The sequence below is a fragment of the Tasmannia lanceolata genome, unplaced genomic scaffold (genome assembly GCF_043159265.1).
Source record: "Tasmannia lanceolata isolate RefF3 unplaced genomic scaffold, GAP_Taslan_0.1 ptg000012l, whole genome shotgun sequence".
Classification (NCBI taxonomy): domain Eukaryota; kingdom Viridiplantae; phylum Streptophyta; class Magnoliopsida; order Canellales; family Winteraceae; genus Tasmannia; species Tasmannia lanceolata.
Genome location: NW_027518689.1, coordinates 36800830 through 36827906, shown reverse-complemented (window position 1 = coordinate 36827906; position 27077 = coordinate 36800830). Strand labels below are relative to the sequence as shown.

The 27077-nt window shown below is 38.2% G+C and overlaps 2 protein-coding genes, 1 long non-coding RNA gene and 1 pseudogene across 5 annotated transcripts; all 4 read right to left on the bottom strand.

Annotated features, from left to right (window-relative positions):
• Positions 1–2356: 2356 nt before the first annotated feature.
• Positions 2357–3164, bottom strand: LOC143887286 (auxin-responsive protein SAUR32 pseudogene; annotated as a pseudogene).
• An 11921-nt stretch (positions 3165–15085) lies between these two features.
• LOC143887285 (GDSL-like Lipase/Acylhydrolase superfamily protein) lies at positions 15086–18208 on the bottom strand. 3 transcript variants are annotated; one of them, XM_077391395.1, is made up of 5 exons: positions 17895–18208; positions 17484–17614; positions 17087–17329; positions 16550–16796; positions 15086–15583 (listed from the first exon to the last, which is right to left on the bottom strand). In XM_077391395.1, the coding sequence occupies exons 1-5, from the start codon at positions 18142–18144 to the stop codon at positions 15345–15347; spliced, it is 1110 nt and encodes a 369-aa protein (XP_077247510.1). In that variant the 5' UTR covers positions 18145–18208; the 3' UTR covers positions 15086–15344. The 3 variants fall into 3 exon arrangements, with proteins under 3 accessions (XP_077247510.1, XP_077247509.1, XP_077247511.1); XM_077391394.1 differs by having other exon boundaries at positions 15089–15583; positions 16550–16808; XM_077391396.1 differs by having other exon boundaries at positions 15370–15583; positions 16545–16808.
• Positions 18209–21472: 3264 nt separating this feature from the next.
• On the bottom strand, positions 21473–22848 carry LOC143888767 (putative disease resistance protein At3g14460). The gene is made up of 2 exons (XM_077393179.1): positions 22416–22848; positions 21473–22293 (listed from the first exon to the last, which is right to left on the bottom strand). The coding sequence occupies exons 1-2, from the start codon at positions 22846–22848 to the stop codon at positions 21473–21475; spliced, it is 1254 nt and encodes a 417-aa protein (XP_077249294.1).
• Positions 22849–22864: 16 nt separating this feature from the next.
• Positions 22865–26426, bottom strand: LOC143888048 (uncharacterized). Its single transcript, XR_013254469.1, has 2 exons — positions 26218–26426; positions 22865–24197 (listed from the first exon to the last, which is right to left on the bottom strand). It is a non-coding gene; the product is annotated as an uncharacterized LOC143888048 (long non-coding RNA).
• Positions 26427–27077: the final 651 nt, after the last annotated feature.

Below are 27077 nucleotides of genomic sequence, written 5' to 3'. Positions count from 1 at the left end.
CCCCATTTGTTACTAGGACGACCCCCCATAGTGTAAAAAAAGTAGTCAAATTACATTAGTAGGGCTGTCCAGGGAAGATGAGGGGTGTGAACATAATATAACCCGAGCTCGGTAAGGCTCGCGAGCCTAACAGAGCCGAGCCTCACTTGTGAGCTTAACGGGCTCGTTTACACCCCTACTCCTCAATCAATATGATTTTTTGCAATGTCGCAGATTAACGATAATGCCCAATTGGTGGACTATTCAGATTAACCATCCAATTTTACATGGGCTCATGTTTATTGATGCACTCCACCTTTGATAAAAGTCATTGATTTTAGACAATAAAGATCGCTTTCTAGTGTGCCACATCTACAATCGGCATGGTCTCACCATCAATATAATGGTATTGAGATCACTATCGCTAGAGTGGTCTCGGAGACTACTTCATCATTCATTCCCCCTTAGCTATTGCTTTCTCACACCTGCCCATACCTCCCTATTTCTCTTGCGAGTGGACTCAGTTTCACCTCGGCCAAGTTCTTCTCCGATTTTTGGGTTTTGCCCCCACCAAATCAATTAAAATCTCTTTGATTTGCCCCAGTTAACAAAAAGTTTACCATGTCAGTCATTGACTTGCCCGAGTCAACTTAGTTTTGTCTTGAGTCGAGTTTTTAAATTCTTCACATACATCATTCTCCTTTTCTTTTCTTTTTCAATAAAATCAACCCTCTTCAGTGCTTAGTTTTTTTCTTTTATTACTATTTTTTTAATTTCTTCAACCTTTGGAACATTATCTCAATATAATCAACCCCTTGGTTAGATGGCAGGTTCACCTCAAGTGCAATTTTCAAAAAGAAAAAAAAAGAAAAAAAAAATTTAAGGCCAGTGATAAATTCACCCCCTTGAAAGAATAATCCCCCCCCCCTCCGCTGAAGAAGAATACACCCCTTTAACAGAAATACGGGGGCTGTATTATTCTTTCAAGGGGGTGAATTTATCACTGCCCTACTTGAATAATAGAAAATTGTATTATTTTTTATATCTCAATTGCAAGGTAGGGTTCTGTATAAATATGTATTATTTTTGTATAATAGAAAATTGATATAAAAAATTGTATTTTTTTTTTTCACTGCCCTATTTTCACCAAAAGACCCTCGATATTGAAGGCCATTACTCAAAAACCTTGGTTTCTTTCTAGATAGTTATATGCTAGCTAGATTACAGTCCAAATCAAGGGTTATATATGTAAGTTAATATGATAACTGTGCCTATTAAGTAATATGGGATTTGCGAGGCAATGTTGCCAAATGCCATTTCACGCCGACTTTTGCGCCAGAGAACAGCCACCTCAGATGAATTTAATGAATAAGACAAAATCTGCTGAAAAGTGAGTCTGTCTGGCTGTTCTCTCGTGCAAAAGTCAGTCGCAAAATGGCTTTCCTCGAAATTACCTAGCAAATCCCAAGTAATAATTATTGGGCAGCGATAATTGCACTACCATGTTTTCACAATAACATTGAACACAAACTCCACCTCCCACTTAGGGTGAGTTTGACTCATTATCAAAACATGGTTGTGGGAATAAAAGCAGCCTAAGAATATTTCCAAAGGATATTTTGATGTTTTCTAACATATACCGCCCTAATTGATTACAACCCCTTGTTTTGATAGATACAGCCTCCTAGTAGAGGGCAGGAAGCCTCAATCATTTGGTTACCACCATCCCCAACGGATTGGATTCTAACGGACCAACAACCAGTGAAGGAAAATCTAGAATAAACAGAGTTACAGAGGGTCTTTATTTATTAAAACAGGGCATTTCTCTTCCTTTTTTGACCTCACGTGACTAGATGCCCTCTAATGGAGCCTCAGCAAAGTCGTTCTGCCATCGAATCCGAAACCCTCGATTTCCACAGAGCTCACCTAGAACGCGGAACGCCTACACTTCTCAACTAAGAGTCAACTCTTTTCCCATTCATTGAAGAAAAAAAAAAACTAGGTCTAAAAAAGAAAGAAGAAAGAAAACCTATAACCAAGTATAATTCGAACCCATTTCCCATTCATTTGAAGAAAAAACTAAGTCTAAAAACTAAAGGAGAAAGAAACCCTATATAACCAAGTATAATTCGAGATTTTGCTTCTTGAAATCAGATTTCCTGCTTATCCGTCTCTCCTTTAAGGAGACCACACATCAACAAAATTAATGGATGCCAGCAAACCCTAGGCCCCCAAGCGCACCGACACCATTTACTTTTGTGGTTTGCATGCCTTCCCATCCTCAACAAGAATAGAAAAAAAAAAAAACGAAAAAGAAAAAGAAAAAGAAAGAAAGAATCCCAGCAAACAAATAAAAGAAAAAAAAAAGAATAAGAAAAAGTAGAATCCTTTTTCTTTTTTTTATTATCAATTGATCATCATCATCATCTCTCTATGTAACCAAAAAAAACCCCAAAATAAAAACACACCCCCAATTACAAACTTTACAAACCCAGATGTTTCATATTTTTCTTCTTCTTTGTTTTCAACTTCATCAAGCCCTAAAACAACCAACATGGTGTGGAACAGAATTCTCCCTATCGATCATGCCCTGAACGTAACGAAATTCTGTCACATGACAAGGAAGAGTGATGGTGCCCTTCTGATCGAATCCATACTCATCCTCAGCTTCCTTCAAAAGCTGTATGAAAAGAGGATGATTAAAATACATAACTGGAACCACAAACCGTTGTTGTTCTTCACCTTGCCCAACCATAATAGCCAAACACCCCTTTGGAATGTCTCTCACATCCTTCTTACTATGACTATGGTGAAGATGAGGTAAATGTATGTGAAGTTTGAGAAGATGCTTATCTCCACTACCCATCAGAAACTAACCAAATGAAACCCAAGATTTATGTCTTAGATTTCTCCTTTTTACTACTACAAGAAGAGAGAAAAAGCCCAAGGATCTGGGCCTGAAATTGTGAGCTTGAAGAGGGTTAGAGAATAATCACTCAAGGATTTGGGAACGTTGGACATGATCGAAGAACGTCTAAGAAAAAATACATGCGAACGAGAGGAGAGATGGGAGATATAAAACTATAAAAGGATTTATATAGAAGGAAAAGGAAGGTCTTAGGAGGCGTAGGGTTTTCTTGCTTTAATACTCAAAAGGGTTTCTACTTCTGAAGCCGTCTCACACGGGAAATATACGCCTGGGTGAGGTTCTAATTTAATTAAGATACGTTTAAAATTAGAAGATTCCGTAACGAGGTGAGTCTCTTTTGATTAAAGAATTACTAGGAAGCAACCTCATTGTAATACGGTGAGCCGCGGCAAGTATGGAAATGGAATGGTCGGTGACTCGGTCTTTACCATTTATTGATCTGAACCGTCCATTTCATAGGCCTTTCTCTGGATCATTTATGGCCCAAAAATAATCGCATCATGCATTTTTAAGATCCAATAATGCGCATTTTTTGTTGGTTGAATGTTGACAGTCAGAAACTACTTATAGGCAACTGTTCACAATCAATATAAAATGTTGAAAAATTAAGGGAAATGTTATCAGCACTACTGTATTTTGACGAGGGCACTCCTTACTTTATTAAAAGTACGGTATGGCCGGCACCATAAGATGATCCAAACGGTCCATTAGATGGGCCACAGCCTAAATAGGTTGTGCCCGAAAAAATTATTTCCATAGGTTGACCTTAACCCTCCGATCTATAGAGGGTTAGGATCAACCCTATAACATTCACATCGGAGGGTTAGTATCAACCTATCGAAATGATTTTTGAGGCACAATCTATTTAGGCGGTGGCCCATCTAATGGACGGTTTGGATCATCCTATGGTGAGGGCCATACCGTACTTTTAATGACCTGGTGCTTATAACATTTCCCAAAATTAATGGTCATTAGGATTGCATGATTCGTGTGTTTTTTTTGAGCCATATCATATAGACGGTTCGGATCATTCCTTCTATTCCTTCGTTCTGCGAGTGTGTTCAATATCGACCGACAATGAGGTGTACTTAGACAGGTATGGTTAGGGAGACAACCAATAGCAGGTCTGGAACATGTCCAAGTGGTTATGGCCGTGTCACGTCACCTATTTTTTCTTCTAGTTCACACAGTCTCAATAAAATCTCAACGTAATATTGAATTTTGGCTACGGGAGGGTAGATGATTAAGGAAGAGATAAAGGTTGCCCCAATTATCATCCCTCTAGTTTCCTAATATACCCCTCGGGTGGGACCCCCAAAAATCTAGGGGACTCCAGATATTGTGGCCGAAAATAAGCTTCGCGAAAAAATGGAAAACTATTTTTTTTCTTTCTAATTTTAATGAATTTGTGTAATTTAAAATGGAAGGCAAAATATTATTAATATGTAATTGAGTATTTTAAAAGGGAAATTTCCCAGCTTACGCAATCGGGCGTGACAGTGTGACGTGATGGGGTTTTGGTGGTGCGTAACGTGCACCCACACTTTTTTCGTTTCCGTTTCCGTTTCCGTTTCCGTTTCCACCGGGTATAGAATGGGGAAACGAAACGGTGTTAGGATTCACACAATCACACCCAACACGGCACAAAATTGGAAACGGAATAGGTGACATATGCATGACATGGTCCTGTTGTTGGGCGAAATGGTCCAATGGGCCGAAACTTAACACGTGCCGGCCTATTAGCATGACCCATATAATATAAAAAGAAGAAATTGTTTTTTTTTGAACGAGTGCTATGACTAGGTCCATGAATGTTGTCGGCCACAACATGTGTGGCCAACTGCGCGTGTCACTCTCGTCCGATGATTCTAGACCTCTGATCAACCAAGATGAAAAACTCTGGCTTCTAAAATGTATTTAAGCCGTTGATTTGTGCACGTTCTAATCTTGAGAATGAGATATCCATTTAACATCTACCTCACACATATATGGGTCACACCACTACTTAGAAGAACTATTCTCATTGTAGGTTCCAACTAAGATTGGCTATGGGCCACCAAAGAGTTTTTGTTTTTTGGTCATACCCTTTTTCTTCTAACTTCTCTTCCTTTTTCTATTTCATTGGTTTGTCTATCACCTTGTTTGAACGAGCTATGTACAATTCAGTGTTTTGGTTCATTTCAATACTTCGACATTGATATCTGATATTTCTTCTTATTTTGGATGGGGATTTTTTCTCAGTAGATTGAATTCTCATGTTCGCAGATGGGCTGTTGCATGTGAGAGCAGCCACACATTTCCAATGAATGAAGACAAAATCTGCTGAAAAGTGAGCCGGTGTGGCTGCTCTCACATGCAACAGCCCATCCGTGAAATGCTTTTTTGCGATGGACGCTAGCAAATCCCGTATATTAATATTATAAAACCAGCCATGATTAAGTGTCCTTAAGATTTCCAATTTAATTAGTAATGAAAGTTCTGAAATTTGATCTAGGGAAAAGAAAATTATGAAATAATATTTTTGATGGAAAATATCCGGGGTCTAGTAGGTTTGTAATCCGCGAGATTGACATCAGCTGCCTCTTCGACTAGCAAGGAAGTGACTTCTTAAATCTGTGTTCTTTGGAAACAAGGGAAAAAAATTTATTTTAGAAAAAAAACTATAGAAAATGAGTTTCCCAATATTCATTTTCCATGGAAAAAATTCCAACCATATCACGAGAAAAGAGATAAGAATCGCCCAGATAAAGCTACACCAGTATTTAGCTCAAAGACGGGCTTGTTTAAGAAGAAACAATCAAGTGGGAAACGTATGAGCCATCCAAAGTGTGGGAGTTGCTTTTTGCCAAAGCAAAACCTTTCCTTTTAATATTCTTTGTACGTAGATGGGAATGTGTAGGCAATTTTGCAACGAGGGAAGCACCAACTCATATGATTTTAAATGGATAAGACAAGTCTATGACTTATGAGATGAGACTTTTTACTTGAGAAAGAGGGCCGCAATAGCTTTGTGCGAAATTGCCTACACTCCCTAGGTATGTGTATTACATTTGCCAATTTTCATGCAAGATACATGCCTAGGAAAAATAAAATGGGATTTGCTAGGAAATTTCGGGCACGGGAGAACAGGCTCATGTTTTGGCCAATTTTGTCTCATTCATTTAATTCATCTGAGGTGGCTGTTCTATCATGCAAAAGTCAGCACCAAATGGCTTTCCTCCAAATTGCCTAGTAAATCCCTAATAAAATAATAGAAAACATGGTCAAGGCTATCTTCAAGTATATGGAAGTCGCATTTGATTCCATTCAGGTGGGAGGGTATGTTTCTTCACCACCATCATTTGCAAACCCAACAAAAGCAAATGGGTTTCGGTATAGGACAGCTCTACTCCACGGCAAATGTCCTTTCTTACATAATTCTTTGGAATGATAACTTATGAAAATAATTTCAACACTACTTTTTATTTGATAATTGCACACTGCACTTTATTAACCACTTTTCTTATTGGCTATTGAAAGCATATAATTGAGAATTGTAACCATCAAAAGCAAATTAGAAAAGTATAGAGCAAAGATTAGATTGTAAACATCTACACTTCCTTCGTCATCTCCACTATAAACAGAAGTCTCACCACATGTCCATAAAGAAAATAGGGAAGACCAGGACCCGCTTCCGCCAATTTGTTAAAACCATAACGCTGTGTGTCTCATTTTGATGGTACAATATGTCCAGAAAACAATAGCAGGGAGATGCATGGTGCCAATGAATCAAAAGACATTGAAAGTGACTCTCTAGATAATTGGGCAATTTTACAGGGATGGTGGAATTCACGGCTAGCTATGATCATCCAACCATCACATTTTGGTGATTTGGTGTATTTATAATGGGACCCACTAAATGGATGGTCAAGGTAAGTGATCACATTCTTAATTTTCTTTCTAGTGGGGTTAAAATGGAAGTGGGTACATTCTCTTTAAATGGAAAAGTGGATTCTCTTTTATAAAGAGAGGTCGGCCCAGTGATATGTTTTTCCAAAAAGTGCGTTTTGGGGATTCGGTTCCCATTGGTTACGGCATCTCCAAAATGTAGGGTGTTCTTTATGTGCTTTCACTTTTTGGGTCTGAATTGGATTATGTAAGGGTTAGGCCTTTGTGTGGACAACTATTGATCTTAGATCATTGTCGTCCTGGATTGAAAAATGGGATTATCCATCCGATTACTAGATTTATCAACTAATTAAATGATCAGTAATGGGTATAATGGTAATCATTGCATCTTAAGTGTCCTTTGTTGGTCATGGATATTCTACTAAAGCCTTAAGTTAATCAAATGAGGATCAATAGTTAATTAAAATGATCTTGATCAGGAGAAATTATATGCCTTACCCCATATAAAAACCCATAGATCAGATCAATTAAACTGATTAGAGTTCTGTTATTGGGAGAATACACACAATTGAATTTTGTTTTTGTTTTGTTTTTGTTTTTTTAATAAGTAAGAGGGTTAGGCTCTACTGCCATCTAACTAATCATCATGAGATCTATCACATGTGAGATCTGATCATCAGAAGAGGCAGTAAAAGATCCAGCCTAGATTGATCATCCGTCATAGCTGATCAAGGTATTACCGTCGGATCATCACCATCAAAGGATGCGAAGGATCTTTACAGTTGGATCATCACCATCAAAGGATGTGGATCTTTACAGTGGGATCATCACCGTCAAAGGTTGTGAAGGATCTTTAATCGCAGATCAAGGTAAGCAATATCTTTTTTTCTATTTTAAGATGGTATTCTAGATATATTTATAGTTTTACGATTGATCTAACACTTTAATATAAGAGCCAACAACAAAGATTTAGAATCAATATCTATTATGATATAGCAATAAGCCAGTTGGGTAGCATGGACAGGCCAATGATTATATGGACGGCCTCCCCTTCAAGCTATACCTTACGTTGAAGCCAAGTTACCCTTCCCTTTCCAAAGAAAAACCTTTCACCAGAATCCCTTAAACTCTATCGCAGTAAGGGCTTAAGCGATCGAAGTGACCTAACCTGGCTCCATCTAGAAGGGCCCTCGGTCATCTATGTCGTCTTTGGAACTCCTAAAAGAGTTTACGGGCCTAGCTCAACGAAAAGGCAAGTCCTTCGGTTCCAGGTTCGAGTGATGGTTCACCAGTAAGAGATCAACGAAAAGCAAGCCTTCTTCCCAGTTTGGACTAAAAGAAAGTAGTTGAAAACCGAGACCAAAGGAGTGTACTTTACTTAAGGAAGTGTACTTAACGAGGGGCTGTTGAGTAAGGGAGGGGTCGGTATACTAATATAAGTCTTTTTTCTTTCACGGCAGGGATAGCATAAATGAGTAATGGAAGATCCATGTCCCCATTCACATGTTTCTTCAATACACCAGCTCAAAACGTCTATTTTAACATTAATTTATTTTGGTAGTAATATTCTAATCTCACCTTTCTCTATCTCAAAACTTCATCTCAAATGTCACTCCCTTCATATTCCACGATTAAAATTATTGGGTTGTGTTAAGTGCATTTGGTCAAGTCCAATATGATTTTTTATTTTTTATTTTGTATTTGATTATGGTTTCCTGTTTTGACCCTTCAATTTAGGTGTTTATTTTGTTGTGCTTTACTGTTTTGCAGGGAAGGAATAGCTTCTTTAATTTAGGAGAATAGAGTCAGTTTATTTTAAGAGGATTGGAGCCATCCTATTCCTTTATTTTAGGAAGTGCATCCTCTATTAAGCTTTCTTTTGTAGCTGTGGGAAGTACGAAATAATACCATCATATTGAAAACACATCCTTGCAAAGGGATGGGATATGTAGATTCGCTACTATGTACTTATTTAGCATCAGATAAGGAGTGATTTCTTGGGCAGCAAGAGACATATGATAGTTTCACTATCAACCATTGAGACCGAGTATTAGAAAACAATAACTACATCACAATGATGACAGTGGCTTGTGATGATCCTGCAAGAATGCATGGGTACATGCAAAAACTCAGGATGACTGGATTAGTTTGGACGGATGTTCAACAGGGAGGATATGAGAGAGTTAGGGCTCTAGTCTTCCAATCGAAACACTCATGTTCTCTGAGGAGGAGGGTGTAGACTCGTCAGTTAATCCTTCTGTAGCATGTATGTTGTTCGATATGACTTTCTGGATTACTTGAATATTTATACCCCATGTGGCGGCAATTGCGTTATTTTCCGGTGCTCTTCCGAGAAAGGTTTTTCATCTCCTCAATTGGTCGGGAAAGACTTTTCCATTTCAAGTTATTGCCTCTGTATTAGGTCCATTCACGATCAAAGCCCGACATCAAACTCTGTAGAGAGACTTCTTATCTTCAAATTTGGAGAGCCTTGTGGCCATGGTTTTAAATTTCGGTTTCGACTAAAATTTTGGACTTATCCGAAACCGAAATTTCAGCCAAAATCTTGAAATTTTAGGCAAATTTTGGTATTGGCTAACAAAAAGCCGGATTTTTAGAACGAAATTTCGATTGAAATTACCGAAGGAATTTTGATCGAAATTCTTTAACGGATTAAAAGTTATTATTTTATTACAAATTTTGATGAAATTCTAGAAATTTTGTTCGAAATTTGGTAAATTTCGGGAATTTCGCTTTCGGTCTTCACCGGTCGAAATTTAAAACCATGCTTATAGCCCATCACAACCGATCATACACACTGACCTAAAACAACTACCCTCTCACTAGGTGGGATATTGTCAGCCACCTGATAAGCGACCCACACTAAGCTGGTTCACTAACTTATGTAGTAGGTTCATCCTCTCCCAATATCCTCAATGCCAATGCCATGAGATTGATAAAGAAACCCATTTGAATAATAGTTTTCAATACGAAATAATAAATATAATATAATTTATAAGTCAATGCATGTGTGTGTGCAATACATATCATGTGATGATCGTCACCATCATGAATATCCGATCGGTGGCTGATAGCCACACGATTCAGCACCTTGTGCAATTGATGTTAGCCATCAAGCAGCACGGAGAATCTTTTGTAGGAATCTACTGCTTTTTAAATAGCACAATCCAACTATTAGAGAATCATAATTCATGCAAGGATGACACATATTGAAGTGCATCACCATTTGATTAGAGAGAAAGTATTGCGAGACAACAATGATCCCTTGTTGGCTTTTACAAGTTACTTAAAGTTATTTTATTTAAAAACTTTTGCCGTTTAGTATTTGTTTGAATTGTTCAAACTTTACATTTCTTTCATGCTTCTTGTATTTTCATTCGTTACACATTCTCTTATTTACATTTTAGCATTTTATATTTTCATGCATTTAATATTTAAAATTTTCATTCAAATATTTATTTATATTGATTTTGGGATGTTCATTGGTGGAGTGTGCTTGTATATACTTGTATACGAGTGATTCCAATCTCTTTTGCGGTAATCGAAATCATAAGAAAAACTCTTCTATGCTCCATTCTATTGATCTTCTTCTTGACTAAGTGCGCCTCAATTTTGATTTTCTACTTTCAAGCTTTTCAAAGCTTTCATTGAGGACGAGTTGTTCAGTATCAGTTTTGTTCAACAAGTCTAAAATAGTGCAAACATACCATCAACAATGAAGTCGTTAAGTGGTGGTTGTATCTTGAAGATAGATCACAAACAATATCCAGTTGCACACCAACGATGATGGGGCGGTAATCTATCTTAAAGGTAGCGTTTAACTAGTTAAATGCATCTATTACTTCTATATATTTACCTTTTCTAATATATTTTGGTCAAATTTCGCATGGATACTACATGCACTTCGATTGAATTAGTTTAACGCTCTTCAAGTTATCCACTTAATTTAAACAATTTGAATGGATTGGCATACCATATTCCTAACATCTCTAATAGTGAACACCAAAGAGAAGGTAGCATACATTTTCAGAGAGGGAATTTTTTTCTCCAAGTTCTCAAAACTTATAGAAAAACTTGACATCATAGATAAAGAATCAAGGGGTGTTAGAGCCACTGCGGATTCACAGACAATGTTAGAGAGGATAACCCATTAGCTTACACCATATAAAATCTCTAACCGAGTTTTTATATGGTGTAAGCCCTTATAGTCCCTTATTTTTAAAAATGCGTGTTAGCCTAGACGGGTGTTGGCTCTTCGGCATAAGTCACGGGTTTGCTCCCCGGTGACGAGTGTTCGAATCCCCCCAGACTTATCCTTATGCAAGTGGTGTGTGGGCCACAGCGTGCATCCGTAGGGAATAGTCCTACTCCCGAAGGGGGTGGGGACACCCTGCGTCATAAAAAACAAAAGGATAACCCATTGCGTGTAGTGGCAGTCCGACAAGCATGCATTTGTGCTCCATAATACGTTTCAGTTGTATTCATGTCCTTTAACATTTTTCATAATTTGGATAGTAGAACTCATGCATGTATGCAAAGTAGATATAGTATATTCATTATTCTTCTTTCTATCCCTTCAATTCATGCTTTAAAGTTTCCACTGTTTGGTTAACTCTTTTATTAAGGATTTTTTATCTTTTGGGTTAAAATTGTGTCTAAAAAGTTTAGGGAAAAAAATCTAGGCATCCCATATCTAGACGAACACCCATATTGGTGTACCCATGGTACTTGGTGTATGGTACGTTTGGGGAAAAAATGAATAAATGAGAAAACTAAAAAAATGAGAAAAATCCTACAAAAGGAAAAAACCCTTGAACACAGCTATTTGATATTGGTACCTTTGTAATTTTCTATGCGATAGCAGTATTTTGGTTATTTACCATGGGATAGGCTATTTTGTCTACTTTTTTATCCAGTGATTGACGTGGATCATATGCAAAGACCTCGGCAGCCTTCACTTTATCATTCCTCTAAAAATCTTTTCAGAAAATACTAATCAACATCAGCTGAACTATAGAATTTAAAATTTTCAGAAAATTGAAGGATGTGAACCAAATAAAAGAAAAATATCCAAGAAAAAAATTCATAAAAAAATTCAAAAAGAAATATTTTTCAAGAAAAATTTCCTGCACATCCAAACAAGCACTACTACATTGTTTGGATTGAAGCGAAAACACTTTTCGCTTTTCCTAGGAGAAAAATTTATTTCTACAATTTCGAAGAAAATGATATGGTTATCTAGAGGGATATCATTATGAATTAATTGAAGGTATGTTGGAAAGTTTAGATTATGGATGTGATCTATGGTTTATTGGAACCAAAAAAATCTGCAACTTGAAATGAAAAACTCTTTCTATTTGGAAATCAGAAATAAAATAGAACTTATCTGTTTGGTTGAAAACTCTTTGGAAATCGGATTGAAAAGTATAAGGCTGAGTCGTGCCACTAGTCACTCTCCTTAAGCAACCGGGATAAAACAGCCGAAATTTGCCCCAGTCCACGTGCACTCGCTAACTATACGTCTGTGTAATTTTCTGTGTTAAAAACAATCTGTCTTGTCTCCTTTTATAAACCCGAAAGTGTCTGTAACCTTTTCATTTAAACCCAAACCCAAACCCGGACCTCGGACCCCGGCCCGGCGAGACGAGGCGAGGCGTGCGTGTGTGATTTTTACACATGGGCTTGTGCTCTTCTAAAAGCCCAAGATCCAACAAATTCTGAAGCCCCTTGAAGGTTCAAGCCTTTCTCCAACTCTCCATCTTATATGGATGAGAAAAATTCTCTCAAGCTCCTATGTAGGACTATTTATTCTGCCTTAGTTTAGAGAGCACAATGTTCACATACACATCAAGGTCTTGAGTTCAAATCCCCATTCATGCAATTGATTCTAGTTTTTCAAAGAAAGAGGGAGATAACTTTAATTTGAATCTTTCCTCCAAATTTTAAACACAATGCAAAAGCATCTCTGACTTTTCTATTTAAATTATTTGAAATTGTCCAACAAGGTATCTCTATATAAAACTTGAACTAAGAAAATTTTCATTTCCACAATCTTGGAAAGGATTTTCATTTCCAGCATTTCCTCTTTTTTTTTATATATAATTAGACTGATAAAACAAGAAATTCTGAAAGAAATCTTTTCCAAAATATAATCTTGCAATTCAAAGTGACCCTCGTACTATTCAAGAAAAATTCAGATATGTAATGCTACTGGGTCTTGAAAAACAGAAAAGCAGTGAGATGGTCTGCTTGTATTTTATTGATGTTTGGACTTGTAAAGTTTCTCGATTTCCACAACATAAAATTCAACAGTGGGCACACAAAAATACAAAATACAGTTAAGATAGTAGAGGCTCGGAAATCATCATTCTTCGAATACTGTTTTTGTTGCTATGGTCTGCTCTATCTCTCTGTTTTCAAAGCAGATGGACCGTTGACTTGTATAGGCTTTAAAGCGAGGGTTTGAGGAAGATACTCCCAAGACAGTATCATCCCTCTAAACCAATAAGGGGAAGACAAACAAGAGTATGAGGATTCTTGACTGGAATGGCCTGCAATTTTAATCTGGGCGTTGTAGTGTAGAGGGTCAAAGACTTAAAGCCTTCAAACCAGAGATACCCCTTATCTCTTTCTTCTTTGCCTAGGAATTATGGTCACCCTATCTGTCAACACGTCTGTATATTTTTATGACCTGATGGTTTGATCATAGAAAATAAAGGAGGGTGGTAAGGTCAACCCCATTTCTTTTTCGGAATGCCGCGTAACTAGATTGAATTAATATCCAGCAGAAGAGAAGGCAGAGATCAATGAAGAGTAGACCTTCTCCTTCAATTAAAATCCCAATTCAGAAACGGTTGGTAGTTGTATTGGGCTTTCTTTTTCTTTTTCGTTTTTTCTTATTTTATACATGTAACTTTGCTCTTGATTTTACTTGGATCCATATTAATTAGCTTAGGGCCCGTTTGGATACTTCATGCATTTGTATTTTGATTTGGATTTAAGTTTTGGATACAAAACACATCAATCATCTTCATGATCATGTTTTAAGAGAGAGAGAGTGAGTGAGGGAGGGATGTCTAGCTGCTGCCGGAGCAACATCGAGGAGCAGCGATGGTGACAGAAGTCGCCACAAATATTGATTTCCAAATAATCTCTCAGAAAAGATTTGAAAATCGGAATTTTTTGAACTGTTGTAGCTGATTTGGAAATATAAGGATCTGATCTAGTTCAAAATATCAACTAAATCCAAATCTAAATCTTGCTAGTAACCAAAAGTGGCCTTAGTGTTTCCTTTTCTTTTACTTTTCTAGGGTTCTTGTAAGATGAAAAATATGGAGTAGAGAGTACAAGTTAGGCCTTGCTAAGGGTAGGACATAAAGCAAAATCCATCCTCGTCGGACCATAAAGCTAAACAGTCCACGGCGGTGTCCTGATGTCAAACTAGATTTGCATCACCAAAAATAACTAAGTGCGAAACAATCCCAAATAAATCACACCAGATATGGTTCACCAAGTGTGTGGCTACATCCACGGGAGAAGACTTCGAAAATTTTTAATATGTCCAGAACAGTAAAAAAAAAAAGGACACATGTCAGCCTTTGACTGGGTGCATTTTTTACCCCCAACAATAACAATTACCAACAGTATTGCAGCTATTCTCCAACCCATCAGTGAAAAAGATTATTGAAATCAAAATTGGTATTTAATGGAATATTTCCCAAAATCAAAATTTTTATCTGTTTTCAAGAATAATTGCAATGAAACCAGCTATCTTCAAGTCTACAGCTGTCTCAGATCAACCATTATCCGAGTGAAATCGGTTTCATTCATTGACCTTGTGGGCTCTTCTTGGCTAAGAAATCAGGATAGCCAAATTCAACCCCATGCTTAGATGTCCCAGACTACGGATCTACAAGATGCCTTGCTAGTTAATCTATCAATCATTATCCGAGTGAAATCGGTTTCATTCATAGACCTGCGTGGGCTCATCTTGGCTAAGAAATCAGAATAGCCGGCCAATACAACCCCATGCTTAGATGCCCCAGATTACTGATCTACAAGAAGCCTTGCTAGTCAATAAAATTGTGTCCGAATGGTACAACAATACCAATTTTCAAAATTAGAATAATGGACGTCGACATTACCCATCTTAGAAATTTTCAAATCATTGCAAGTAATCCAAAATGCCATCATTTCAGCAAAACCCCACTCATTCTAATAAGAAGATTTGTGTAACAATGTCACATGGAGAGAGAGAGAGAGAGAGAGAGAGAGAGAGAGAGAGAGAGAGAGAGAGAGAGAGAGAGAGAGAGAGAGAGAGAGAGAGAGAGAGAGAGCCATGTCTTAAATGTTCAACATATAGTAAATGGGTAAGCATCATTATGTTTGGAGATACAGACGTAAATCAATCGGGGAAAGCATGTCCTAAGTGGTGTTCTACTTAGATCACCATTAATTAAGTCAGGTATATTGACTTGTCCAAGCTAATCAATTACTTCCGCATCTTTTCATGCTTAAAACCTTGAAATCAGGATACATAATCAGAGAGTTGTCGTATGTTGATCGGCGAAACATCACTTTCATCACCATCCAGTAGTTTTTCTGCAACGAGAACGTTAGCAGCTTCTGTTGGGTGAAATGCATCCCAAAACACATACTTGTAGCGATCTTCACACAAGGTAGAGCTTATGTTCAGATTGCTTTGCCTAAAGCAAAGGAATGGAGGTAAGCTGCCTCCACAACATGGGTCATATGCTTTCTCGAACCCTAGCAATGTTGAGATTGCATTAGTGTATAACAAACTTCATACTAGGGTTGTATGGTTTCTCATGAATAAATAAGGGCCTCCTTGGATGCTACCAAAATTGATCCTTATTTGCAAATAGTATCATCTTAATTTAATCTTATATGAAAATAGATCTTAATTAGGGTCTCTTTGGAAGCCATAAACTATATCATTTCTAAGACTGTTATAAACATTATTTGTAGCGAATCACATTTAATTTTAAAATCATTTGCGTATTTCTTTCCTTTGTAATTCATTTTATTTCCATATAAATTTTTTATTAGAAAATGTCTTTCATAAAAAAAAATTTACAAGAAATTTTTCTATGGGGATTATTTGTCACCTCATGCATAGCAATGAGCACGGCTAGGCCCACCATGTTACGCCCATGATTATCTTGAGTCCCATAATTTTACAACCCTTGTTTTGAAAAAGTGAGGCACATCATTTTACACCCATGCATAACATGGGCGGAGTCTGCCATTATATCTCTCATGTTTGGTATTGTACGAACCACCATCTGTACCCGAACCCATGCATATAGTAAGGCCTCTCATTTTACACCCTTGGATGGGCCCACCATTTTACACCCATGCATAACATGGGCGGGTTCCGCCATTATACCTCTATGTTTGGTATTGTACGAACCACCATCTGTACCCGAACCCATGCACATAGTAGGTCCTATCAGTTTACACCCTTGGATGGGCCCACCATTTTACACCTCGAGTGTCGACGGGGTCAAGAATTCTAGTAAGAAACTATTTGTTTTGGATCGTGAGAATTGATTCTGATTATTGGGGTCAAATTGAATTTAATTTTGAGTTCAATAATCAGTTTGGACTCAGAATCAATTCTCACAATCCAAAACAAACAGGGCCTAAGATTATATGCAAATACTTTTTAGAGGAATTCAAAGAGGTTCTAAGTTTTAAATCAAACCTCACCATATTGTTGATGACGTTGTATAATCTCATCGACGATATCATAGGAATTTGCGTACACAAATATTGATTCAGGTCCCATCTCTTGGTTTAATCGATCAAGCATCTTCCTTAATTTCGTATTGTAGCCTTGAGTCAATTTATTGATGACCAAAGAGCATCTACCACTTGGCAATAGCTTGAGGGCACGAACGAATGGTATGCATCCAAGTGGTCCTACTCCAACTACGAAGAATTTCCTAGCCCCCAGCTTTTGTAGCCGCTTAGCACAAAAACAAAGGCATAAAATTTTAAAATGTGAGAGCAACATTTGTTGTAAGGAACATGATATTTCCACCCACTTTTTCATCATTTACACTCCCTTTTGTTTGTCTTTTCTTGAAAATGACATTATTTTCCGGGAAAAAAAAAACAAAAGTGGGTAGAAATGCAGCAATTTTCAGGAAAAGACAAAAGACGGGGTGGATATACCATTTCCTATGTTGTATAACAATAATCCATCATGATAATTTGAAGTTTATAATGAACTGATGTTCCTACCTTCAGTTGTACTGTCAAGTTAGAAACCATAACATCTTGGAGCATTGATGGGGACAACTTGTCTCTTTGAAAGAAAGGTATAGAGGGCTCTATATAATTTACAATATCATTGGAACCAGTTGTTATAGAGAAGACTGCTTGCTTAAGGAATTCCCTTGTGCGATTCTCTGTCACCACTTTCACCATGTAATCTCTAGTCTGCTCAAAGTAGTCCACCTGGTTCCTTAATGGAATTCTTCCTATCTGCCCCAGTTTTAATAGTTACAATAAGTCAGATGACTTTTGGCTTTAGCAATTAAGAAAATATGTAAAAATTAACAAGCTTTTTTATCACTAAATGCAGAAAATCATGACAAGAAAGAAATAATTTGAAATTATCTTAATGGGTTTTACATACAAACAAGGATCCAGTGTCATCCAATATCCCAGAAGCTCCGGATGCATAGTTAACACCCCCAAAGATCTCACCAGCACGAGTATCAGGGGCTAAGTAGGGTGGAGGAAAGGACTTTGCTCCTAGTGCTTGGCCTGGACACATCACCATTGTGAAATTTAGAATAAAGGTGACTTCCACTTAATTAAATCAAAACACTACAATTAAACTTAATCAAACAAGCGAAATACAAAGGGTGCAATGTGAGCATTTTAACTATAGAAACTCAAGATTACTAACAAAACATAGTTAGCTTTTAAGGGCGACTTCTACCCACCCAACAATAATTGGTGATGGCTAAGATTTAATGGGCCAATTTGGTGCAATTTAGGGAAGTTGGTAGCCTATTTTAATGAACACACCAACATATATTACCCAATATATCTGATATAGTTCGGCCGTTGGTGAATCTTCCGGTGGGTCGACCACCGGAAGCGGCAAAGTCTATACCGTAAGGGGGAGAGTCAGCCTTGGAGAGTGTAAAGAGATAGTCATTATTTCCTGCATCCACTAAGGAGTCTCCGAACACAAAGGAAGTGTATGAAAGAGAGGGTAAAAGCTGTAGGGAAATGAGGATGGAGACCATAAGGAGAGAAGTAGAGAAAGAAGCCTTTAGCAATGCCATTCGGAAATCACGAGACCTCTACAATCAGTCTAATTTATTTACTACCAGCAAAGCAAATATGTAGAGAGAGAGAGAGAGAGAGAGAGAGAGAGAGAGAGAGAGATATGTACTTGAAGCATGCAACTTGAATGCAAAGAGAGCGGGTGGGATATTTGAAAAAGTCTTTTAAAAGTGGTCCCGAAAGAGAGATCTCATTGAGGAAATATTGCGTAGACCGTAGTCTACAACTCAGCCGTATTTCCGTGATAACCAAAATATCTCCTTCACGTCAACACGGAATCTCTTCATTATGTGGATATTTGACCAAGTAAGAAACTATGTGAGATCAACTAATGGTAATCTAAGATCTTTTGTAACCTGTAATATGCTCATAAATAAAACAACTCCCCGAGACAAAACATAAGGGTCTTTTTAGTTGCACAGTTTATGAGATTTACTAGGGCTATGTTTGGTTGCAGGTTACCTAGCAGATTAGTGGTATAAGTAGTCAATATGGAGGAGACAAACATTTGATTTACCTAGAATTTACCTCGTAGAATAGTGATTAGTAGTGTTTGGCTGCTAACCTCGTACAGTAGTGGGAAGGAGTGTGTGTGACCAATATAGAAAGAGAATATGGGGAGGAGAGCATCATTCTCCGAGCCAAACTCCACTTTTTTTGAGAAATTTGGCTCGGAAGGAATAAGGAGGGGACATGGATGCCATGTCACCAAACATGCAATAATTACCTATGAAAACTTGTTTGGTGGTCTCCAGGGATTTCGATGCTACATTGGCAACCAAACAAGAGATTTTGCTGATGTGGCACCCAAATACAAAGCAAAACACCTAAACTATCCTCACTTTTTGGCAACCAGATTGAGGATTTTGGGGTGCCACGTGTTTTGATTCAAGATATTAGGAGATTACTTGATAATTATCTCTCCCTTTTCTGTGCATGCAGGCATGACTTTTGTCCTCCCACCAAAATACTTGAAAAAAGGTGACTGTTTACTAGCAGTCTTGGGATTTAGCACTTTTCTCTCTTTTTCTCTGTTCCCTCGCTATTTTGGTAATGATACCCCTACTGCCCCTTTATTTTTTCCTCAGCACTAGTAAACAACTTTCATTCATAACCAAACACTTACTACTACTCTACGAGGAGACTACTTCATTGCTTTTATACGTATTTACTACTTCAATTCTAATTCACCACTACTCTAAAGACAACTGCATGCAACCAAACTTAACATAAGTGATGGGGAACCGTTGAGCAGCAACATAAAATGTAGATCACAAAAGGAGTAACTAAATCAATTCGTGAGGGTTTGTAAAACGAATACCATAGTTTTGTAGAAAAACTCCAATATGACATGTGCTCCTTCAACCGTGTGAAAGAGCTAACGATGTCTCATAATAGTGAATGTTCCAAAAATTTACTTTATTAAAATCTATCTTTTTCCTTCCTCATGTCATTACATATAGATGGTTATAGCCCAAAAAATAAAAAACCACAAGCAAGAAAGAAACTTGTGATTTTGTGTAGCTCTCTTTGACACACCTACTTAAATATGGATATTTCAAAAATAATATATAAAAGAAACATTCTAAGAATGTGTGAGAGTTCCAAATTAAAACTAGTTGTGGGCCCTCTTTTGGGTGGTCCATCTATGATATGTAGTGCTCAATCCAACAGTCCTGTGTGTCGGCATCAGTAAGGGAGAGTTACCAAAAATCTCAAGGTGTTGCAATCTCACAAGGTATAAGACGTGTCTAATTAACTCCCTTTCTTCTTCCTTTTTTTTTTTTTGGTTGTTCAACCTTTTTGTTTTTTTTTTTCAATGACGAAATCTGACTCTACAGCCAGTTACCCCACCATTAGAGCTTCCACTGCCCTTGTTCTACCCATCCTTGTCAATGTTCATCATGTCATTTTATTGAAATTGGATTCTTCCCACTACTTGTTGTAGTTATCATAGTTCATATCGATTCTTCGTGCATATGACATGTTTAGTTTTGTTATTTGCTATCAACCCACACTACAACAAAACCGCTGTTTAGCAGCGGTAATTTAGCAGCGGTCTTTAAAACCGCTGTTGAAAGTGGGTATTTAGGCGCGGTCAATTAGACGACCGCTGCTATATCATCGGAGAAAAAAAAAGCTTAAACAAACCACTCGCGCCATATTTTTTTTCTCTCCCGCTGCCTCTTTTCCTCTCCCGCGCAAACCTATATTTTCCCTCTCATGCCCTAGCTTTTCTCTCCCGCTCCCTCTTTTCCATCAGGATCTGCTAACGATTAGGAGCCCAAAACTGTCGAGAAACCCTAATCTACATTGCCGATTGATGAAGGAGAAGAAACTGAGGAAGAGAGAAGCTTCTATTGCTTTGTTTTGTAGGATTTGACAATTCTTTTTCCTTTATTTGCTAGGGTTTCGACCATCCCTCTGCATTTGGTTCCATCTCCACGCCCTCCCTGTTTTTGGCCATTGTCAAACGAAGAAGAAGGGGGCTGATTTGGGGTTAGGGTTCCTTCTGGCCTGAGATATCTACCATCGTTCCAACAATGTGAGTCCCCTTGATTTCTCTTTTCTTTTTGAAAAAGGGTTTCATTATTAGTTCCATCTCTCTCTTTCTCTATAAATCTGTGCCAAGGCTCTGTTTTTTGTTTTCACTTGTACCCATTTTCTGATTTTCGAGCTAGGGTTCCTTTGTATTTTCAGTTGTTTTTCATTTCATCTGTTAATAGATTTATGATTCTCTTTCCCTTTGGTAATTTCGGCAAGATTAGAGAAGGATAAGACAAAGGAGAAGAAAAGAAGAAAAGGGATCTTAACTAGAGGTAACTTTTGTTTCTTTTTCCTTAATTTTACTAGTTTTGTCATGATATTTATGATCTGGTTCGGTGTTTATTTTATTTTGTTATCTCTATGGATCTTCTCCTAATTGAGTCTCAAATTTCCCAGATTTTTTTTTTCATTTCAAAGGATCGATTTCCTTTTTTTCTTAAAATTATGGAGATTTTAATAATAACATTGTAATGGTGTAGAACATTTAAATAGAGAGTGAGATCGCACCTATGCCTGGATGACGATTAAATGATGTCAATGTGGGGATGTGTTGTATCTTTGGCCAATCTTGGCCCCCTTCTTCTCTACATCGTTCCTCCAGTTTAGGACAACATAAAATCTTCAAACATTCAAGTGTGGTGGGGAGGCCATAATCATTATTGTCATCATCAGGAAACAAGGAATGGAGTTGACGATAATCTTCAATTATCAGTTCTTTGAGGGAGGTGAGACTTTCCAGCCGAGTGGGCATGAACTTGAGATTAGAACAAAAATGGATTTCTAGAGTTTTGAGTGTGGTGGGAAGCCCCCCCCGCCCTCTCCATTTGCCAAGGACTCTAGGTTGTGACAGCTATAGATCTCCAAATGTTGGAGAGAGGGTAGATCTTGCAACCAGCCTTCCGTGGACCAACACTTCAAATCATCAGACCATCCTATGTTTAACCTCTGAAGATCGGTTAGGGGTTTCAGCAACCCATGTGGTAGTGATCTCAGGCTTTCAAAGCGTTCGATAGTCAATATGGAAAGAGAGGTGAGGCAAGGAACTGATAAGCTTAATAGCTTCTCACCACACCTCCCTAGTCTTAAATCACAAAGAGATGAGAGCAATGGAAGGGTACTCAATTTTTCACAACCAATTATTTCCAACTTTGTGAGGGCAGGAAGAGGGTTGGCTTCGGGAAATGCCTCCAGCTTAGGGCATAATCTTAATGTAAGCTCACGAAGAGAGGGAAGATGGATATCAGGAGGCAAGAGGCGTTCACATTTTCTACAGTCCTCAAAAGTAATGCTTGTTAAATTGAAGAGATGCCCTATCCAACTTGGAAAGCTGACACCACCATAGGCAAAAATTTGTAAATTTTTGAGGTTTGTGTGGGGTTGGAGGCCTTCCAAGACCGTCTCGTCATTAACCATTCCATCTTCTGAATTATCATATCCATCCCATTCCAACACTAACTCATCAAGGTATTTTTTATCTTTCAAATTGGCTTCTTTTGCCTCCTCTATGTTTTGCACATTCTTGAGACCCGAGATGTGAATTTTTCTTTGATGTTCCTCATGTCCTTCAACTCTCCTATCTGACAACCACTCTCTTTGCACACCTTGAATTTCAACAATGTTTGGAGCGAAGTTAATTTCCCAATTCCTGGAAAAGAAATCGAGTACCAATTCAAATGGACCGATTGTATGGCAATATATCGTAGATTAACTAGATTCGTGATACCTTTGGGTAACCCTTTAAGTTTGACGCAAAAATCCATACATAGCGTTTGCAGATTACAGAGATTAGTTACTGATTCAGGTAGCCTGTCTATCATCGTGCAAGAGAGGTCAAGGTAACGTAGATGCTTCAAATTGCCAATTGAATCTGGCAACTTTTCGATTCTAGTGAAACTCAAATCTAATACCTGCAAGCATGTCAACTCCTTGAGGGCATCATTGATGATTGGTGGGGGATTAAGAGAATTAACACCCACTAGAAATGAGCGTAAGCTCTTAAATTTGTACAATACCTTCAAAGATATTGGATTCTCTTCGTCAAGAATCCACGATAAATGGCGTGCAATTTTAGGGATGGTGCGTGACACACCACATTCCATTCTAAGACATTCATCACCTGAGATAGATTCTGCTAGATCATGCATGAGATCATGCATCACGTATATTGAAGTCTCCCGATAGAATTCATGATGAGAATATTGAAAGAAAGACTTCAGCAATAAATCATCAAATATCTCCCCACCTATGTCTTCTAGGATCGTGCTTCATTTGGGTTGAATGAAGCCCACAACCATCCATTGTCGGACTAACACATTCTTCCCAAACCGAAAATGTTTAGGAAATGTAGCACAATAGGCAAAACATTGCTTTTGATTCGGTGGTAAGTAATGATAGCTCAATCTTAAAGCTGGTAATATTTCATTTTTATCATCCTTCCATATTTTGCTTGTCAAGATGCTTTCCCACTCACTCACATTCGTTTTAGAAGACAAGATGCCCCCCAATGTCTTTATGGCCAAAGGCAGGCCTTCGCACTTCTGCACGAGTTGCCTACCAATATCCTCCAATTTTGGATGCGCATTTGAAATTCCTGTCACAGATGCACGCCTAGTAAATAGTTCCCAACAATCACCATCTGGTAAAACCTTTAAATGGTGAGCACCAACTGTGCCCACTATAATTGCAACCCTTTCACTTCGTGTAGTTACCATAATTTTACTCCCCTTTGCTCCAACACCAAAGGGGACTCGTAGACTGTCCCAGTGAATTTGATTTTCATCCCAAACATCATCTAGAACAATTAAAAATTTCTCACCATTTAGTTTCTCTGCGCGGCATCCAAGTTTGAGAGACCACAGTGACTTCCAGTTGCAGATTCAATAATTGCATTTGTTATTCTCAATACATTAAATTTGTCAGACACACAAGCCCACACTCTTAGCCCAAAATGGGTCTTTAGCCTCTGATCGTTATAGACGAATTGAGCAAGAGTAGTCTTCCCAAGCCCACCCATGCCCATTGTGGGGTTTGATTTCAGGGGTCTGCAAATCTACAAACCTTCAGCATGTACTGAAACTGTAGGAACCCGGGGAATCCAAGAGGGAAATTCGAGGGAAATTCAACTGCCAACGGTAGCTCGTGGGCTTGTGCTCGTCATGCTAAGGGAAGTGACAAACCGAGAGACGAGAACTGCCTCATTACTAATAGCTTTGGAGGCTGCGACGTCTTCCAAGCGCTTCCAAGTCAATTCCCTCTTCTCTTGCATCTCTGTCTCCCTGACTTCGTCTTCTTGGAATCTGATTAAGCACTCCTCGAAGAGCTCTGAATCAGCATCCGAGAAAATCCTCCTTACGTTCAGGGTCAAGCTCTGGACAGCCTGGTTCCAATGGGTCCTGGTGTTTTCCTCCAAGGCTGGGAAGATGATGGGAAGTATCACCTTCCGATTCTGCGTGATCAAGTTCCGTATGTGGTCATTGTTCCAGAGCAATAAGGCTCGTTCCGCCACCTGAAAAAAAATAACAGTAGTAAAACCAAACTATTAAAGAAAAACTAAATACTGAGTCAGCTATAATGAGAAATAAATATCAGTGAGGTTCTAACATTCACAGTTGCATTAAAGGTTGTTTTGTTCTGACACACAGTTTCACAAAAGGTTGCTTCTTTTTCTTTACAGATATATCTAACCAAGTTCATCCATTGTGGACATTATGTGCCTCTTTGGTCAAGTATTGAGGGTGTTTTCCAAATCTTAGAAATGTACTTGAATATTTCATTTTTATTTTCTGAATGTTGAAAGGCTTTCATTAATGAAAACGAGACCGAGAGGGTCCCCAAGATACAATGAAAAGGAGGCTAACAGAAAAAAGAAAAAAAACAAAGTACCATACAACAAACGAAATCAGAATTTAGGGAGGGATAAGATCCAAAAAGCTCTAAACTTTCCCTAGAAACACCCTCTCTCGCCAGTCTGTCCGCCTCCCCGTTGGCAGACCGCCTCACATCACATGGAGGAAAGAGACTGATGGCAAACCCAATCTATCCCGAATCTCGTCAAATAAGGCTGCAAATCTCCAAGGAGCCACATGAGAACCTCTAAGCCACCGGATGATGTTAAGAGGGTCCCATTCAATCTCTACCTTGTTCAAATCCACGTTGTGGAACATTTTAATTCCTTGGTGAATAGCCCGGACTTCCGCCTCGTTTGCATCCACAACCCGAATCGAACCTCTGAATGCCCATAATACTACTCCTCCATTGATATCTGAAACTTGCTCTAGTACTAGAATGCTTCACGTGTACGCCTTTAATCAGCTGATTAATAACTGAAATGATGCTTACAGGCTTACACCAGAAGTCAGCGGATTCTAGGTTTAATCTTGCAAGGAATTAAAATATCCTTCGAGGTTCTGTTAGTTTCTTCCGTGTCTCAATAATGGGAACAATTGGTTAGTACTTAGTAGTTATTCAATTCCTCCTACTTACTCTGAAAAGCATGAAAAGTCAGTCACTTTCCCATTGACAGAGTCACAGTTTCCTGATGCAACTGATAAATCTAAAAAAAACGTTATACCCAAATTCTCTAGTGGTGTGGAAACAGAAGAAGCCCTCGACTAATTGTTTATTGGACTAAAGTCAAGGTTTCAAGTTTCGGTTTCAGTATGCATTTTGATCGTCAATGGAAATGGAACCATGTGGGTTTCGAATGGAAATTTCAGTGGGCATCCCGTAAAATTACGGAAATTGTAATGGAAACACAAATGACGCACATTTAAGATAAAACTTCCGGAAGTGCTAGAATAAGCAGAAATACACTAAAAAACCATCATATAAATAAAAAATCACTCATAATAACAACATCAAACATATAGCGCATGTCTGATTTATAAGTTATGCATACACTAATTTTCATACACAATTCAAATAAATATAATTATATAGTTGGGTTGGTGGCCAAAAAGGGCCTCATATGGACTTTTTCCAGACAAAAGAGGGGTAGGGATACGATTGATTAGATAGGTGGCAGTGAGAACACATTCACCCCAAAAATCTAATGGAAGGTTTGCTTGAAACCTCAAAGCACGAGCTACTTGAAGTAGGTGCCTGTGTTTCTGTTCGACCACTCCATTTTGTTGTGGGGTGGCCACACAACTATGTTGGTGAAAAATCCCTTTGTTGTGAAGTAAGGATTGGAATTCAGAAGAAAAAAACTCAGTACCATTGTCGGTTCTAATTTGTTGAACTTTGCTATTAAACTGATTTTTTATTAAAGCAAACAAATTCTTGAGATAAGATAAAGTTTGAGATTTGGTTTGCATCAAGTAAACCCAGGTGACTCTCGTGTAGTCATCAACAATTGTCATGAAATAATGAGCACCACAATGAGAAGCAGTACCATAACGGCCCCAAATGTCACAATGAATTAACATGAACGATCTTGTAGAAGAAATACAACTCAGGAAATGCTAATCTAGATTGCTTGGCAAGTGGACAAATACCACAGATTGATTTATTAGAAAAACAAATACTCAGAATTGTTCTTGGACAATGTTTGAAGACGAGAGTGAGAGAGATGCCCTAGTCCCCAATGCCATAAATCAAATGATATGCTGTTGGAAGGGAAAGAAGCCTGGTTGGCCTGGTGTGGTTGGAGGATGTAAAGACCTCCTTGCTGTTTACCCGACCCAATCACCATCTTCGAGGACAAGTCCTGCAAAATACAATGTTCAGGAAAGAAAGTGATTGAGCAATTTAGTATTTAGTGAGCTGACTAACAGAAAGAAGGTTATGGTTAAAGGAGGGCAAACATAAAACATTATCAATGGGTAAAGATGATGTCAACATGGTAGAGCCAATATGAGTGATGTGTGCAGTTTGACCAGTAGGTAAGGAAACTAGCTTCATGGTTGAGGTGGGTGATGCAAAGCATAAGAGAGAGGGGTCAAAAGCCATGTGGTCTGTTGCTCCACTGTCAATAATCCAATATGGGGTAGAGTCACTCAAGCAGGCTGAAACATTACCTGAGAGGTTGGCATTTGGGGTTGAGTTACCAGTGGATATAAGAGATAACAACTTATGGTATTCATCAGCAGTAAAAGAAAATTGTGGCTGGACAGATTCAACTCCTGCAATATTTGGAGGAGAAGTGTGTTGCTGATGGCTGTTAGAGGGACTAGCTGCGTTGGCCATGAAAAACGGCTGCTGAGGACAATTTTGCTGCTGAGCAGTTGCAGGTTTGGAGTTGCGTTGATTGCTCTTGGCTGATTTACGAGGGGGGTAATCATGAATCTTAAAGCACTTATCGATTGTATGGTTATCCCTCCCACAATTAACACAAAGTTCTTGGAATTTGGGTGTGTTGATGGTTGATGGTTTGAGGAGGAGGCCG

Coding starts and splice junctions, on each gene's coding strand:
- LOC143887285 (XM_077391394.1), bottom strand. CDS start 18,144: ATGGCATTGCTAAAGGCTTCTTTCTCTACTTCTCTCCTTATGGTCTCC. Junction 17,615..17,894: donor AACTATATCAGATATATTGG/GTAATATATGTT, acceptor TGATGTGTCCAG/GCCAAGCACTAGGAGCAAAG. Junction 15,584..16,549: donor ACAACGTCATCAACAATATG/GTGAGGTTTGAT, acceptor CAACATTGCTAG/GGTTCGAGAAAGCATATGAC.
- LOC143888767 (XM_077393179.1), bottom strand. CDS start 22,848: ATGCATGATCTCATGCATGATCTAGCAGAATCTATCTCAGGTGATGAA. Junction 22,294..22,415: donor ACTTAAAGGGTTACCCAAAG/GTATCACGAATC, acceptor TTGAAATTCAAG/GTGTGCAAAGAGAGTGGTTG.